The following is a 13,704-nucleotide window of genomic DNA, read 5'->3' on the forward strand; positions in this document are numbered from 1 at the left end:
TCCAGCCTGCCTGAGCAAGGTGCTGGGTGTGGGTGAGCACAAGGGAGGGCAAAGTCCATCGGTGCTGGCTCGCCAGCTCAGGAGAGGGGTGGGCATCGCAGGCATGTGGGACCTGGCACCATCTCCGTGATGGGTACAACTGCTGCCTCCATGTAACATGGGTGAGATGTACCAAGAGCCGAACATGGGTGTTCTTCCCTTGTGCCTGAGCTCGACTCCATGAGGGATCCCAGGCCAGTGGAGCAGAAGGGGCAGGACATCCCCCGGCCATGGTCAGTCAAGAGAGGGAATGTGGTAGTCCTTCCTTCCCAGCTCTTGGGGTCCCATTTCCCATCCTCACTCCATGCCTCATGCCCTGTCCTTGTCTGGACACCGTACTCACTTCCCTCACACACACACATGCACACACTGTCTGCCTCATCACCATGTCTGTGTCTGGGCACTGGGGTGCCATGGGTTGACATCCAGGCAGTCGGCAGGTTTCTGCCTTCCCAAGGGTATGGGAAGGGGGGGTTGGGAGAGTCAGACTCCGGAGCACCCACCAGTGCCCCCCTGCCTTCCAGGTCCTGCACACCCCCATCCCTGCCCCCCCACAATGCCAGCTTCCAGGACTCTTGGAGTTGAGGGCTTGGGTCCAGGCAAAGATGGGATATTGGGCTGCGTCCTATAGCTGGACTCTGCAACTCCCACCTGCAATGGAGGTGCCACTGGTCTGGCTCCCACACACAGCCAGAGCGTGGCTCCAGGGAAGAGCAGATGCATCCAGCCAGCTCTCTCCCACATGTGCTGAGACTCCCAAGGGGACGGCAGTGTGGGAACGGTGCAGTGGCTGCAGCCACCTGGAAAGGGGCTGGCAGATTTGGTTCAGTGATGGTTGGCTTTGGAGGTCCACACTGTGGCCCCCAGGAGAGCTCTGGTTTTGGCTCCTAAGCCCTGTCCCCGGTCCTGGCAGCTGGCATTGCCCTCGTCCTTGGTCTGCCTGGCCCCAGGATGCCAGGGTGCTGTGGCCATTGGCGGAGTACTGTGTTTAACCGCCTCTCCTTCCAGACATCCGAGACAGCGGGGCCAAGCCTGTGATGGTGTATATCCACGGTGGCTCGTACATGGAGGGCACAGGGAACATGATAGACGGCAGCATCCTGGCCAGCTATGGGAACGTGATTGTCATCACCTTGAACTACCGCGTTGGAGTGCTCGGTATGGGCTGGCCGGCGTGGGCTGTGCTGCCAGCACAGCCGGGCAGCGGGATGAGCTCCCATGGCTGACTGGGCTTGTACCAGCTGGGAAGGGGGCAGTGGGGTCATGGGGCCCAGCGGGATGGGAGCTGCGCTGTGGGCACTGCCCCAGCCATCCACCCTGACTGCTAAGCAGGGTGCCATGTGGCAGTGTTCCCAGTGGGCAGTTGCAGCATGGTCTAGCTCCTGGCATCGCCCCCCCCCCCCCCCCCCCCGAGGCTCATTTACACAACCTGGTTCAGCTGAAAGCAAATATTGGTCTGCAGTTAAATAAATAATAAATGTGTTTAACCAGCATCTCCTCCTGAGAGGGCTCAGAGTGGTGAGTTGCCAGCAGGTACTGCCTGGCTGCCCCTGGGGACCTGGCAGTTCTTTCCCAAGCATGGGCTGCCTCCAAGTCAGACGAGCTTCCAGGACCCCCGCAGGTGCCCATCATGGCCTGGCTGTCTGCAGAGGGGTTCACCGAAGGGTGTCAGGTGCAGTATAGAGGAGGGTGGCATTCCCATTTTCACAAGCACTGGTGACCTAGAGAGGCAAAATGGGCACACAGGGTCAAAAACCAGTGCGGTCCCCTACCTGCTGCAGCAGAAACCCCTAGGGGCTTGGACACAGGAGATTTGCCTGGAGCATCACTACTGCCTCCCTTAGCAGTAGGGAGAACAAGAGTTGCAGAGGTTTGGGGAGAGCTCCTTCCCAGCCAAGCTGCTGGGCCAGCTCTCTTCCTAACCATCCAGCCTGGCATGGTGCTCTCCCTGGGCAGCTGGGCTTCCAGCTGATACCTGGGGCAGCACATGCCTGTGATAGCCTCTGGACTCCTTAGTCTTTTGGGGAAGATGGCAGTTACCTGGTAGAAAATAGGCTTTTCAGTAAAAAACAAGCCTATTCAAGATCTTTCAATATTAAAAGTCGGGCCTTTAAGCTGCAAATTAAACAGACATAAGTCACAATATGAAATAAGACTTAAATGGTGTCATTGTCATCTCCATCAAAGTGCTGCAGTGCGCCCAGCCAGAGCACCTCCAGTGCCGGAGCAGTGCTGGTGTTGCTCCCTGCCTGCTGGGGTTACTTGCTTGGATTTTACCTCAGGACTGTGATTTTGGCTTTCTGCTTTGAGTCAAAGCAAATGAAACACTGATAACTTATCTTGGGTGTTTCCTTTGGTATTGAAAACATTTTTCAGTATCTTCCTCACTGAGAGCCTTTGTATTTTAAGCTGCAGTCGGTTCCTCTCTGCCCAGCCCACCTCCTTGTATTTATAGAGCCGCCTCTAGGCCATGCTAGTCCATGGAAAGCATTGGCTGTGTACACACTCAGCCTGCCTGCAGCCACTGATGCTTTCTTGGCTTTCCTTAGAGCATGTATGAGACATCTTGACTCATTAGCACAGGTGGTAGTCTGGGTAGGACAGGGCTTCTTGCCCATCACCCTGTCACTGCTTGCAGTTGGCTGGAGAGTCTCCCCAGGGCTTGCAGCTGCACTCACAACCTTTTGCCACTCTGTGCTGTGCAGAGAGTCTGGAGCTTGGTGGTGTCCCTGCTCCAGCATAGAGCTGACAGGACTCTCCTGGTGGTGGGGTCTCATAGAAGACATGATGGTGGGACAGGGTCCCATAGAAGCTTCCCTAGGCCTGTGGAAGGGGGGGTGGTAGGTCAGGACACCCCCTGCTTCCTCATCCCTAACCAGGCTCCCCTTGACCTGCAGGGTTCCTGAGCACGGGGGACCAGGCTGCCAAGGGCAATTATGGACTGCTAGACCAGATACAGGCATTGCGCTGGGTCAGTGAGAACATCGCCTTCTTTGGGGGAGATCCCTTGCGGATCACTGTCTTCGGTTCCGGTATCGGTGCCTCCTGCGTCAGCCTGCTCACCCTCTCCCACCACTCTGAAGGTAGGTGCCAGCTGTGCCCAAGGATGGTGTGGCTGCAAGCAAGTGCCCTGCTGATGCTAACCCAGGAAAGGGAGCCCGCCCAGGTACTGCTGGCCACCCTAGCAAAGTCAGGGCTGCTTTTTAATTAGTCACTGGTGAGAGCCTGACCGAGAGCTGGGAATCAAAACATTCTCATCGTGGGCCAGCAACAGGGCATGTGGGAGCCAGGAATGAAGCTGGTGCTCCCAGTGTGCAGGGCTGTAGTCCGGGGACAGCACCTGGACATAGGGAGAGGTGGGGACCTCTCCTGCAGCACCCTGCCCAGGCATCCAGGCTCACCCACGTGCAGGTGTGGAGGGGATATAGCGCATCATGCAGGGCACTGTGAGCATGGGTCTCAGTGCTAGCAAATGCATTCATACTAGAGTAGAGGGGAAGCCAGACCTGAGCCTGGAGAGGGATGGAGGGCCCCATCTTGCAAGACTGGGAGAGTTGGAAGTGCTGCGACTAGCAAAACACAGGTGGAAGTGATATGATTGATATCTGTAAATATAGCAGAGTGTTTACTCTAGATAAAGAAAGGAATTATTTACACTAAAGATTGTGTTGGCATAAGACCAAATGCATGTAAACCACCTGCAAAGACATTTACATTGACCATTGGGGAAAAATACTAAGCATGGGAGTAAAGGTGTTCTCGCTAAACTTCCTAAAGGAAATCGCAGGAGCAAAGCCTGAACTGGACATGGTCCACAGAGGACCGGCCTGCCAGGCACTTGGTCACAGGGGCTTATATGACGGTGCAGCCCTTTTCCTGTGCTGTATCCCCAAGCGTGGTGCAAGGGAGAAGAGGACATGTATGGGCAGCGGACATGGGCTGTACCTCAGCAACATACACAAAATTGCACTTGAAGCCATTGCGAAGAGCTACAGCCCTGCTCAACAGCCTGGGAACTGCACAGGAATGAAGGAAACCTTCAGAACCTCAACAGGGCTGATGGCATGGTGGAGGGTATATGGGAGGAGGCTGGCACTGGCCAGGCTGCCAGCAAAGTTGGGCAGCCTTCCTCCAGCCCTGGGAGCTGTTTGCCCCAATATTTAAAGCAGAAATTATCTCAGCCCAGGCTGCTGTGAAGGTGGCTGCACCACCACCAGCATCGCAGTCTGCTTGGTAGTATTTGATTTGGAGGTTTGCAGGTGCTGCAGGGAGCACGAGGCTGGTGTTAGCTGTGGTGAGAGGTGGCAGAGCCTGTGCTCATGGTGAGGAGTGAAGGTCAGCACCCCACTGAGTCCAGACCTGGCACAGGGCTCGCAGGGCTGGCAGTTCACCATGGAGTCAAAGGCAAGCCCAAAACAGCTTTCTTTTCCCAGATTTCTCCAGCTGCCCTTTTGGTTAAACTTGCCTGATTCTGGTAAACCACTTGCCCTGCGGTGAGCCCACCCCATGCAGAGGCCCATTGCCATGCTGGGCTCTGCTTCCCACTGATGGCCCTTCCCCAGGGACAAGAGTGGAGCTGACAGGCTACCTGTGCCTCTGCACCCATCCCTGCTGCCCATCAGGGTGCCGAGCGGTCACAGTTGGCTGCCAGCCTCTCCTCATATGGCCCAGCAAACTGAAGCAGAGAAGCTGAGACGTGCTTCCACGACCCATGGGATCAGAGTATGCAGAGGAGCTCCAGAGCCCCCTGGGTGGTGGGAGCCCATCAGTGCCCCATGCTCCCTCTGTGCCAGAGCCTGTGGCGCAGCCAGCACAGGAGTGCCTGGAAGGCAGGTGGGGATCACGGAGTGGTGCTCTTGGTCCAGAAGTCTCCTCTCTGGGATTGGGTGCTTCTGGTAGGGCAGCCCCAAAGCTGCAGACTGGTGACACCTCTTTGGAAGCAGGACCATGTGCTTGGCTGCCCAGGTGGCCCCAACTGCTTGTATGAGCCCAGGATGGAGGGAGCAGCATGAAGACAGGCTGGGGGTGGATCAGAGGGGCTGCTCCCTGACTTTCCAGCCATGAAAAAATACCGTTGTGCCAGTATAGCACTTTTCAGGTAACTCTAGGCTTTCTGCCACTAAACCCTGCACCTGTGTGCTATGTCCTTTGCTGCCCCATCCAGCCCCAATGTCTGTGGTGTCATCCCCCCTGCATCACAGTAGAGCTGGGTGCCCAGCACCCTTGCTGCTGTGGCAGGGGAGCTGCTGCCAGCTGTAAATGCCATGAGGCGGGACAGGAGCACTCGGTGCTGCAGCCAGTGTCGCATCAAAACAAATAGCCATAAAATTACCTCAAAAAACCCCCTGTGGTGGAGCACCCATCTCTCCAGCGATTGGACAGCCAGCTCTGGAGCACAGTGGGGGATCTGTGCTTAGATGCAGCCTGCAGACCAGGCGGGTTTGTTTTTATCACATCAAAATAAAACTCATAGTGATCAAGAGCTATTAATGAAGCTGCTTAATTTGTGCCTGATCTGCCAGGCACTGCGAGAGGCAGACACTGGAGGCTGGTGCAGTGCACGCTGTGTCTGGCTGCCAAGGAGACCCTCGTAGGCAGGTGGATTCCTCACTAAGGACCAAAGCGTTGCTTCTCTTCCCAGCTGGCCACGCCGAGGCAGGAGCAGTCTTTGACGGGCAAACCTCTTGTGCTTCCTTTGCCCCCATCTCCTGCTCTATGGGGGCTGTTTCCCTTCACTGCCAGCTCTGGGGATGCTCAGACCTCAGCTGGACAAGGTACCCAGCACCCTGCTTTGAGCAGGTCTTGGCCCAGACAACCCCAGAGGTGTTTCCAGTCTCAGCTACTGTGCGAAGTGAAGGGGAAATCAGGAGCTGGCAGCAGTCTGCAGCACTGAGCACCCTCTGGCAGAGACCTGGTCCCACTGCTTGGCTCCGCTGTGCCATGGAGCCACCTCCACGGAACATGAGGTGAGTTGGGACAGAGGGGAACAGACAGGGAGGCAGAGCTGTATCTTCCTGCAGGCTGGAGGGCTCCAAGGTGAGCTGCAGGGTGATGATACCTCCCTGGGGAGCTTGTTGGGCTTCAGCTGCGTGCTGGCATGGATGGGGAGGATGTGGGAAGTCTGGGCTTGTGCAGACTCCTGGGTTCTCCTGGGCCAGGACATGGCCATGCAGAAACACAGTGAAGGGGCTCCATCAGGAACATGACCTATTGGTGACACCAGCTTCCTGTCCTTCTGCAGGCAGGGGCATAGCACAGTCCAGTAGGTCTGTCTGGGAAGTGATGCTGCTGGTACAGAGCAATAGCTGCTGCTGGGACAGCATCTCCTGGGAGCTAGGGAAACCCTATTCTGGCTCTTTGGCACGTGGATCCATGACCAATCTCCAGTCTGTAGGCTGGGTACGGCTTTCTAGGGCACCAGGAGGTGACAAACAGAGCTTGTGACTTCTTTTTGTCCCAGCACATGGGACTGTATGTCAGGTACTTGGCAGGGCAATGACTGTGTGTGCAGACAAGAGCTATGGATGTGGTGGCTTTGAGCCACAAGCCTCTGAACACTTCTGCTACAGGAAGGTGCATGCTCCTCTGCACACTGGTAAGACGTTGGCTGCACAAGGAGTCTCAAGCAGGCATGCTCATGAGGCTCCATGTTTCAGGGGGCTGAGGGCAGCCCTGTGGCCACCACACTGCTGTGCCAGCACCATTCAGGGACCACCTTGTGGCAAGTGAGTGCTGGGGTCCGATGAGGTCGCAGGCAGCACTTGGGGTGCAGGAGAGGGCTGGCTGGAGAGCAGGGACCCCAGGGTGCACCCTGAGCCCGGCTGCCTTTCACCGCCCCGGAGGCTCCACTTCCTCGCTGCCCTTTGTATTCTGAGCACAAGTACCATTGACATGGGGCTGGAGCGCAGCCATGCATTCCTCTGCCTGGGCCAGGGCCTTTGTGGCCCCGTTTTCAAGGGCGAAAGTCCACTCCCTCTGTGTTCCCAGTGGCAGAAAGGCCCTCTTTGTGCATCTGGCAGTGTGCTCTTGCAGGGCTGGATTGGCACTGAGCAGCCCCAGCTGGGCAGGAAGCGGCAGGGAGGGGGAAAAGGGGGACCCTGGGGGGGGGTGAGGGGGACCCTGACAAAGCAGTGGGGTGGGACATGCAGGGTTAAGTGTCCTTGAGCAGGCGTTAACCCTCCCGCTGCTGCCAGCCTGCCGCCTGATTGCTCAGTGAAGCAAGTGCCACCCTGGGTTGGAGAATGGTGCTGAGCCAGGGGCAGCATGTACCCTGGCTGGGACTGCGTGGGCTGCTCAGCAAAGCCAGGCTGTGATCTAACCATGGCCCCTCTTCTACCTATGCAGGGATAGAGGGATGCCAGGCCATGCCCTGCAATGGGATCCTCCGGGAGCACAGCAGCCCTTGGTTGCTGCAAGGAGCACTCACTGCATGCCCAGCTGTCACCCAGCCACCCTCATGGTGGTCCTGAGCTTAGCCCTTCATGTGAGCCTGGCTCAGCAGGCAGCACAGCCCTGGTCAAGGCCAGGCGAGGGTTGGAGAGCTGGGTACTTGCAGGGGTCCAAGGGCATCAATGCCTTCACACCGCACCCTGCACTGCAGCTCTGGGGTGCTGGAACAGCACTCAACCTGCTGCAAGCTTCCTCTGCTCCTTGCCTGTCTTCCAGGTCTCTTCCAGAGAGCCATCATCCAGAGCGGCTCTGCACTCTCCAGCTGGGCAGTGAACTACCAGCCTGTGAAGTATACCAGCATGCTGGCTGACAAGGTGGGCTGCAACGTGCTGGACACAGTGGACATGGTGGACTGCCTGCGGCAGAAGAGTGCCAAGGAGCTGGTGGAGCAAGACATCCAACCAGCTCGCTACCATGTGGCCTTTGGGCCAGTCATTGATGGGGATGTGATCCCAGATGACCCAGAGATCCTAATGGAGCAGGGCGAATTCCTCAACTATGATATCATGCTGGGCGTTAACCAGGGCGAGGGGCTGAAGTTCGTGGAGGGTGTGGTGGACCCCGAGGATGGTGTCTCGGGCAGTGACTTTGACTACTCAGTTTCCAACTTTGTAGACAACCTGTATGGCTACCCCGAGGGCAAGGACACCTTGCGGGAGACGATCAAGTTCATGTACACAGACTGGGCCGACAGGGACAACCCCGAGACACGTCGCAAGACCCTGGTGGCCCTCTTCACTGACCATCAGTGGGTAGAGCCTTCGGTGGTGACGGCCGACCTACATGCCCGCTACGGCTCTCCTACCTACTTCTACGCCTTCTACCACCATTGCCAGAGCCTGATGAAGCCTGCATGGTCTGATGCAGCCCACGGGGATGAGGTGCCTTACGTGTTCGGGATCCCCATGATTGGCCCCACAGACCTTTTTCCCTGCAACTTCTCCAAGAATGACGTCATGCTCAGTGCTGTGGTGATGACCTACTGGACCAACTTTGCCAAGACAGGGTGAGTGGGGATGGGTGCTGTGCCTGGGGCATCTGCACTTGCTGCAGCTGCACCCCTTGGGACTGTGCTGCATGTGGGGTGGGGTGTCATGGCTGGTGTGGGACACTGAGATCACCCGTGCCCAGAAGTCTGTATGCTGCACCTTCACTGGGGTCAGGGCATCAACCACACAGTGAGAAGCTGAGCATGGCCAGCCCCTGGGACATGACCCAGCCAAGCACAGGGGCGGGGAGGTTGGTTGGCCATTGGTATCATGGGTGAGACTTGACCTAGGGTTGGGGTGATGCCCAGCCATGCAGGACCTTTCACCAGCCCACCCTGTGCCACCACTGGCAAAAGTCTCCGCAGCCTCCATCTCTGCATCCAGCTCTCCCTCCTTGCCTCTCCAGCTTTTCCTAGTGCTAGCTCTGTTTTGCCTATCATGTTTTGCAGGGACCCCAACAAGCCTGTCCCCCAGGACACCAAGTTCATCCACACCAAGGCCAACCGGTTTGAAGAGGTGGCCTGGTCTAAGTACAACCCCCGCGACCAGCTGTATCTGCACATCGGGCTGAAGCCACGGGTACGTGACCACTACCGGGCCACCAAGGTGGCTTTCTGGAAGCACCTGGTCCCTCATCTGTACAACCTGCATGATATGTTCCACTACACCTCCACCACCACCAAAGTGCCGCCGCCCGACACCACGCAGAATTCCCACATCACTCGCCGGCCCAATGGCAAGATCTGGACCACCAAACGCCCTGCCATCTCACCTGCCTACAACAGCGAGAATGGGAAGGAGAAGTGGAGCCCGGAGCAGGAGGCAGGCACCCTGCTTGAGAGCCCCCGTGACTACTCCACCGAGCTGAGCGTCACCATTGCCGTGGGTGCCTCCCTCCTCTTCCTCAACGTGCTGGCCTTCGCTGCCCTCTACTACCGCAAGGACAAGCGCCGACAGGACACACACCGGCAACCCAGCCCCCAGCATGGCACTGCCAACGACATCGCCCATGCGCCTGATGAGGAGATGCCCTCCTTGCAGGTGAGCCAGGGGCACCATGAGTGCGAGGCTGTGCCACCCCACGACACCCTGCGCCTGGCTGCTCTGCCTGACTACACCCTCACCTTGCGCCGCTCCCCGGATGACATCCCGCTCATGACCCCCAACACCATCACGATGATCCCCAACTCGCTGGTGGGGCTGCAGACCCTGCACCCCTACAACACCTTCACCGCCGGCTTCAATAGCACGGGGCTCCCGCACTCACACTCTACCACCAGGGTATAGCTGCCCGCCACTGGCGCACACGCATGCACGCACGCACACGCACGGAGCAGACACTGGCAGAGGGACCAGCGAGGCCAACGGAGCCCCCAGACACAGGGGCAGCGCCTACGGACGGTGTGGCACCGAGCTTGGAGATCTGTGGGGTCCCAGCATGGCTGGATGCCCTGCTCTCCCCCTGGCGCTTTCTTTCGTCCCTATCTAACTTTTGAGAAGTGCTTTGACTCTCCTGGCTCCTTGCCAGAGGGCCCCTGCAGGTCACCCCAGGGTGCCAGTGGAGTGCAGGAGGGGACATGGCATAGCCCCTGTGCCCATGCACTGGTGCGGGTGAGCAGGGGGGGATCCTGCTGGCAGCGGCCATGAGGCTTCCCACACCGGGGTTGTGCCTCCCCACAGAGCGATCACATCCGCAGCGCTCTGCCCACTGAGCACCCCAGGACTGACGAGGAGCGGAGTCAGGTATCCCTCTTGGCCAGTGCTCGGGCATTCCCAGGTGACTTGGCATCCCAAGTGCCCTGGAAAAGTCTCTTTCACTGTGTTGAGAAGTGGCCCTGGGCCATGGTGCTATAGGCACAGGGAGAAGGCAGGGTCCAGGGACCTGGCCTTGCACTGAGTGTGGGCGCTGGGGCTGGTGCCAGGGCTCGGGGACCCCAGGAACCCTGGGAGCAGTGCCCCGGGCAGGAGACTTGGCACCTCTGCCCCTCTTTGCGCTGCAGAGAATCTCTTTTGTGTCAGTTGTTTCTCTTTGCAGAGACGTTTTTTAAGCAGATCTTTAGTTCTTTACACACTAACGGAGTCGCCGCGTTTTGTCCTTTGTAAAGATTTTAAAACCAAGTGTTCTTGATATAAAATAAAAAGCCAGTTAGAAGCCAGCGTGTGCGCGCGGTACCGGCCCCCTGCGGCCCCTGTCTGCTGCAGGCAGGCACGAGGCAGGGCACTGCCTCCTGTGGCGAGGGGCCGCACTCTTTTGTATTTTTTATATTCTCCCTCTGTCGCCCGTGCCCACGTAGCTCAGCCAACAGCCTATCGGATGGACCGCCTGCGGGCACCCCTGCCCTGACCCACCCAGCTGCCACCACCGGCTAGTGCCACCCACCGTCCCATGTGGGCATCACCTGCTGTGAGCACCATCTGCCCAGCCACATCAACCCAGGGCAGCCCCCCCCAGCACTGTGTCCCAGGGCTCCCCACCCTGCCTTGCTCCCCACGGAGCATCCCATGTCCCTTCCACTGCCTCAGGGCCACGTTGTGGCCTCCCTCCCCGTGCTGCTGCCCGAAAGCAGAGCCCGCAGTTCGCAGCCTGTGGCAAGGGTGGGCAGCACTGCAGGGCTGGTAGGAGCAAGGTGAGCCTCGCACCAACAGCCACTCTGCCTCCCACCTCACTCCCGCTAAGGCCTTTCCCCTGTCGCAGGGTGACCCAAGCTCAGCTCCAGCATCTGGGGCATGTGGTCAGGATAGACACCTGGGCAGGGGCTGCTCGAGCAAGGTTGCTAAGGGTGATGCGGCCTGCAGGGGGCTGGGAGCACCTGTCCTGGGGCTGGGGCACCCGCTGGGCTGGTGGTGTCCACAGCACATGGCTGTGGGTAGCAGGGCTCAAGGCAAGGGGCTTGGGTGCAGCCAGGTGTGGAGCAGGAGCTGCCTGGGAGCCCACGCAGGGCACCCCAGTCTCAGCCCCCAACACCCCTTGGCGGGTGCTGGCACACAGGGCCACACCATACCTTGATCCTGTGCAAGACGGTCCGGCTGGCAGATGCTGCCCGGGCTGGCGGCTGTGATGCACCGGTGCCGGCTGGCCTTACTGCCTGGGGCCAGCACACACCCAGCCCTGCGCCCTGCCCTGGCCCCCCGCCCTGGGGCAGGGCTGAGGGTGAGGATGCTCACTGGAGAATGTATTTATACCCTATCACCTGCGCAGAGTAACAAATTCCAAATAAAACAGAAGTGATATTTTTAATAGCGGTGTGTCTTGTCTCTCATTGGAGCATACAGGGGCTGGAGGCTCCCAGGCTGGGTGAGGTGCCCTATGCTGGCTCAGAGCCACCCTAGCCATGGCCATGCCTGCTGGCAGAGAGTATGGACAGTCCCCATGTCCCTGGCACCCGCCCTGCAAAGGCAGCAGAAGGACTCTGGTATCACCTCACCAGGTTGGGGTGCTGGACCCCCAGTGCAGCACTCATGCAAGTCAGCACCATGCAACCCAGGATTGCCAACACAGTGTGCCACAGTGGGGGTGGGGGGGGTGGGGGGGAGGTGTCCCCGCATGCCCCCAGTCCTGCCGCCCCTCCCCACCCCCAGCACTGAGACCCATGTGGGACCTCATCTGCCCCATACCCCCTCCCACGGAGCTCCCCCCCCACACCTTTCCCAGCCCAGCTCCCCTCCCCCTGCTTGCCAACCAGAAAAGCTGCTGGTTTCATTTCTTTTTAATGTAATTTCAACTGGAGTTGCCATGGAAACCAGGCATGGGGCCTGAATCACCTCCAGGCAGTATGCAGGCAGCAGAGCCAGGGCAGAGGCCCTGAGCTAGGGGGTCCGGGGTGCAGGCAGGAGGCTGCATGCAGGGACTGCAGGAGGGACTCTGCCCTACTGTCCCAGGGGCCTCTTGTGGCTGCAGTGCCACTGGCACATGTCACCCTGCTCAGCACCATGCTCCAGCCCCTGCACTGGCCCCCGCCATGGCCCCCATTGCTGCCCAATGTGGGGGTCCCGCAGCCCCTGCCAGCCTGTGACCTGTGTTCTGGAGCTGCAGCACACAGCAGGCAGTGACAGCAGGCTGACCTGGGGGCACCAGCCTGGGATGGCAACAGCCATGGGGCAGATGAAGAGAATGGGGAAGGCACAGGAGCCAGACAGCATGATGTGCCATGTGGCCAAGGGCAGGGATGCTGTGTAGCTGTGATGGGACTCCAATGGACCAATGGGACTCCTGGCATGGGGCTGCCTTCCCCTGGGCTTTTCTATGCCAATGGGCAGAGCTGCTCCCTGTGGGCTCAGCTCTCCAAGCAGGGGGATGGCTGCCCACCCTGAACCCTGACCTGCAGTTCCATCCAGAGTTGCCCCAACTGCTGGGCCCTCTGGTTCGACCCACCCAGCAGCCCTAGGATCATGGTCCCAAGGTCCTCTCTTGCAGCTGCTGGGTGCCCATTTAGTGACCGGCTGTGAGAGGAACCAAGATGAAAAAACCCACACCAGGCCACAGGGCTAGGTTTCCATGGAAATGCCGGTGCTCCACAGCACAGCTCCAACAGCAGCTGCCTCGTGAGCAGCAGGGCCAGCCCTGCAGTGGTCCATCCTGATGCTGCTGCTATCACCACCAGCTGCCCACACTGTGGTGCCTAATGCCCTCTTGAAGAGATGTTTTTCTGTACCAGAATAGGGGCTTGCCCTGCCCTTCTGCCCCCACTGCTCATTCTTGCACAGCCCTAGCTGCCTCCTGTCCCCATGTGCCAGCATGGCCACCCCAGCTAGGACCCCAAGGGCAAGCTGGTGACAGACGGCACATTGCTATTACGCTACTGCTTTTGCAAAACTCCTGAGCCTGCCATCTGTCCAGGGTGTCCTTGACCATCAGCAGTGTTTCTCTGGAGACTGGAAAAGCCCAGGGACACTGTGCCCCAGAGGGTACATGCAGTTAACATCTGTGTGACGATTATGGGACATCCTCAGCTTCACAGGACACATTTAGAACTGCTGGCAAAGAGAAGAGTAAGAAAATTGAACTGCAAAGGTGTCCCTGGCATGGGGAGGGGATGACTGACCTGCGCCTGGCCCCTCCCTGCTCCAGGAACCACAGGCAGCAGGAGGGCTGGGATGTTGCTCTGCACATAAACATGACCAGAACAGCGTCCTGGTCCCCACACCCCTGATGCACACAGGACAGCAGATGCACAGGCAGGCAGGACAAGCCATTATGCCGTGTGCTGCAGCCCCCTCTGCTCTGTGC

The 13,704-nt window shown here is 58.8% G+C and overlaps 1 protein-coding gene across 4 annotated transcripts in view; it reads left to right on the plus strand.

The window, feature by feature from the left end:
• The window catches only part of NLGN3 (neuroligin 3), a 41,084-nt gene extending 29,369 nt beyond the window's left edge, over positions 1-11,715 (plus strand). For 3 of the 4 annotated variants that reach the window (XM_075763299.1, XM_075763300.1, XM_075763301.1), the window contains 4 exons: positions 1,048-1,197; positions 2,937-3,122; positions 7,705-8,494; positions 8,927-11,715. In XM_075763299.1, coding sequence (XP_075619414.1) covers positions 1,048-1,197; positions 2,937-3,122; positions 7,705-8,494; positions 8,927-9,764 — 1,964 coding nt within the window. In that variant the 3' untranslated portion in view covers positions 9,765-11,715. The remainder of the gene's footprint in view (positions 1-1,047; positions 1,198-2,936; positions 3,123-7,704; positions 8,495-8,926) is intronic. The other variant, XM_075763302.1, reaches the window with a different exon arrangement.
• Positions 11,716-13,704: the final 1,989 nt, after the last annotated feature.

This window comes from Balearica regulorum, chromosome 11, assembly GCF_011004875.1.
Source record: "Balearica regulorum gibbericeps isolate bBalReg1 chromosome 11, bBalReg1.pri, whole genome shotgun sequence".
Taxonomy (NCBI): Eukaryota; Metazoa; Chordata; class Aves; order Gruiformes; family Gruidae; genus Balearica; species Balearica regulorum.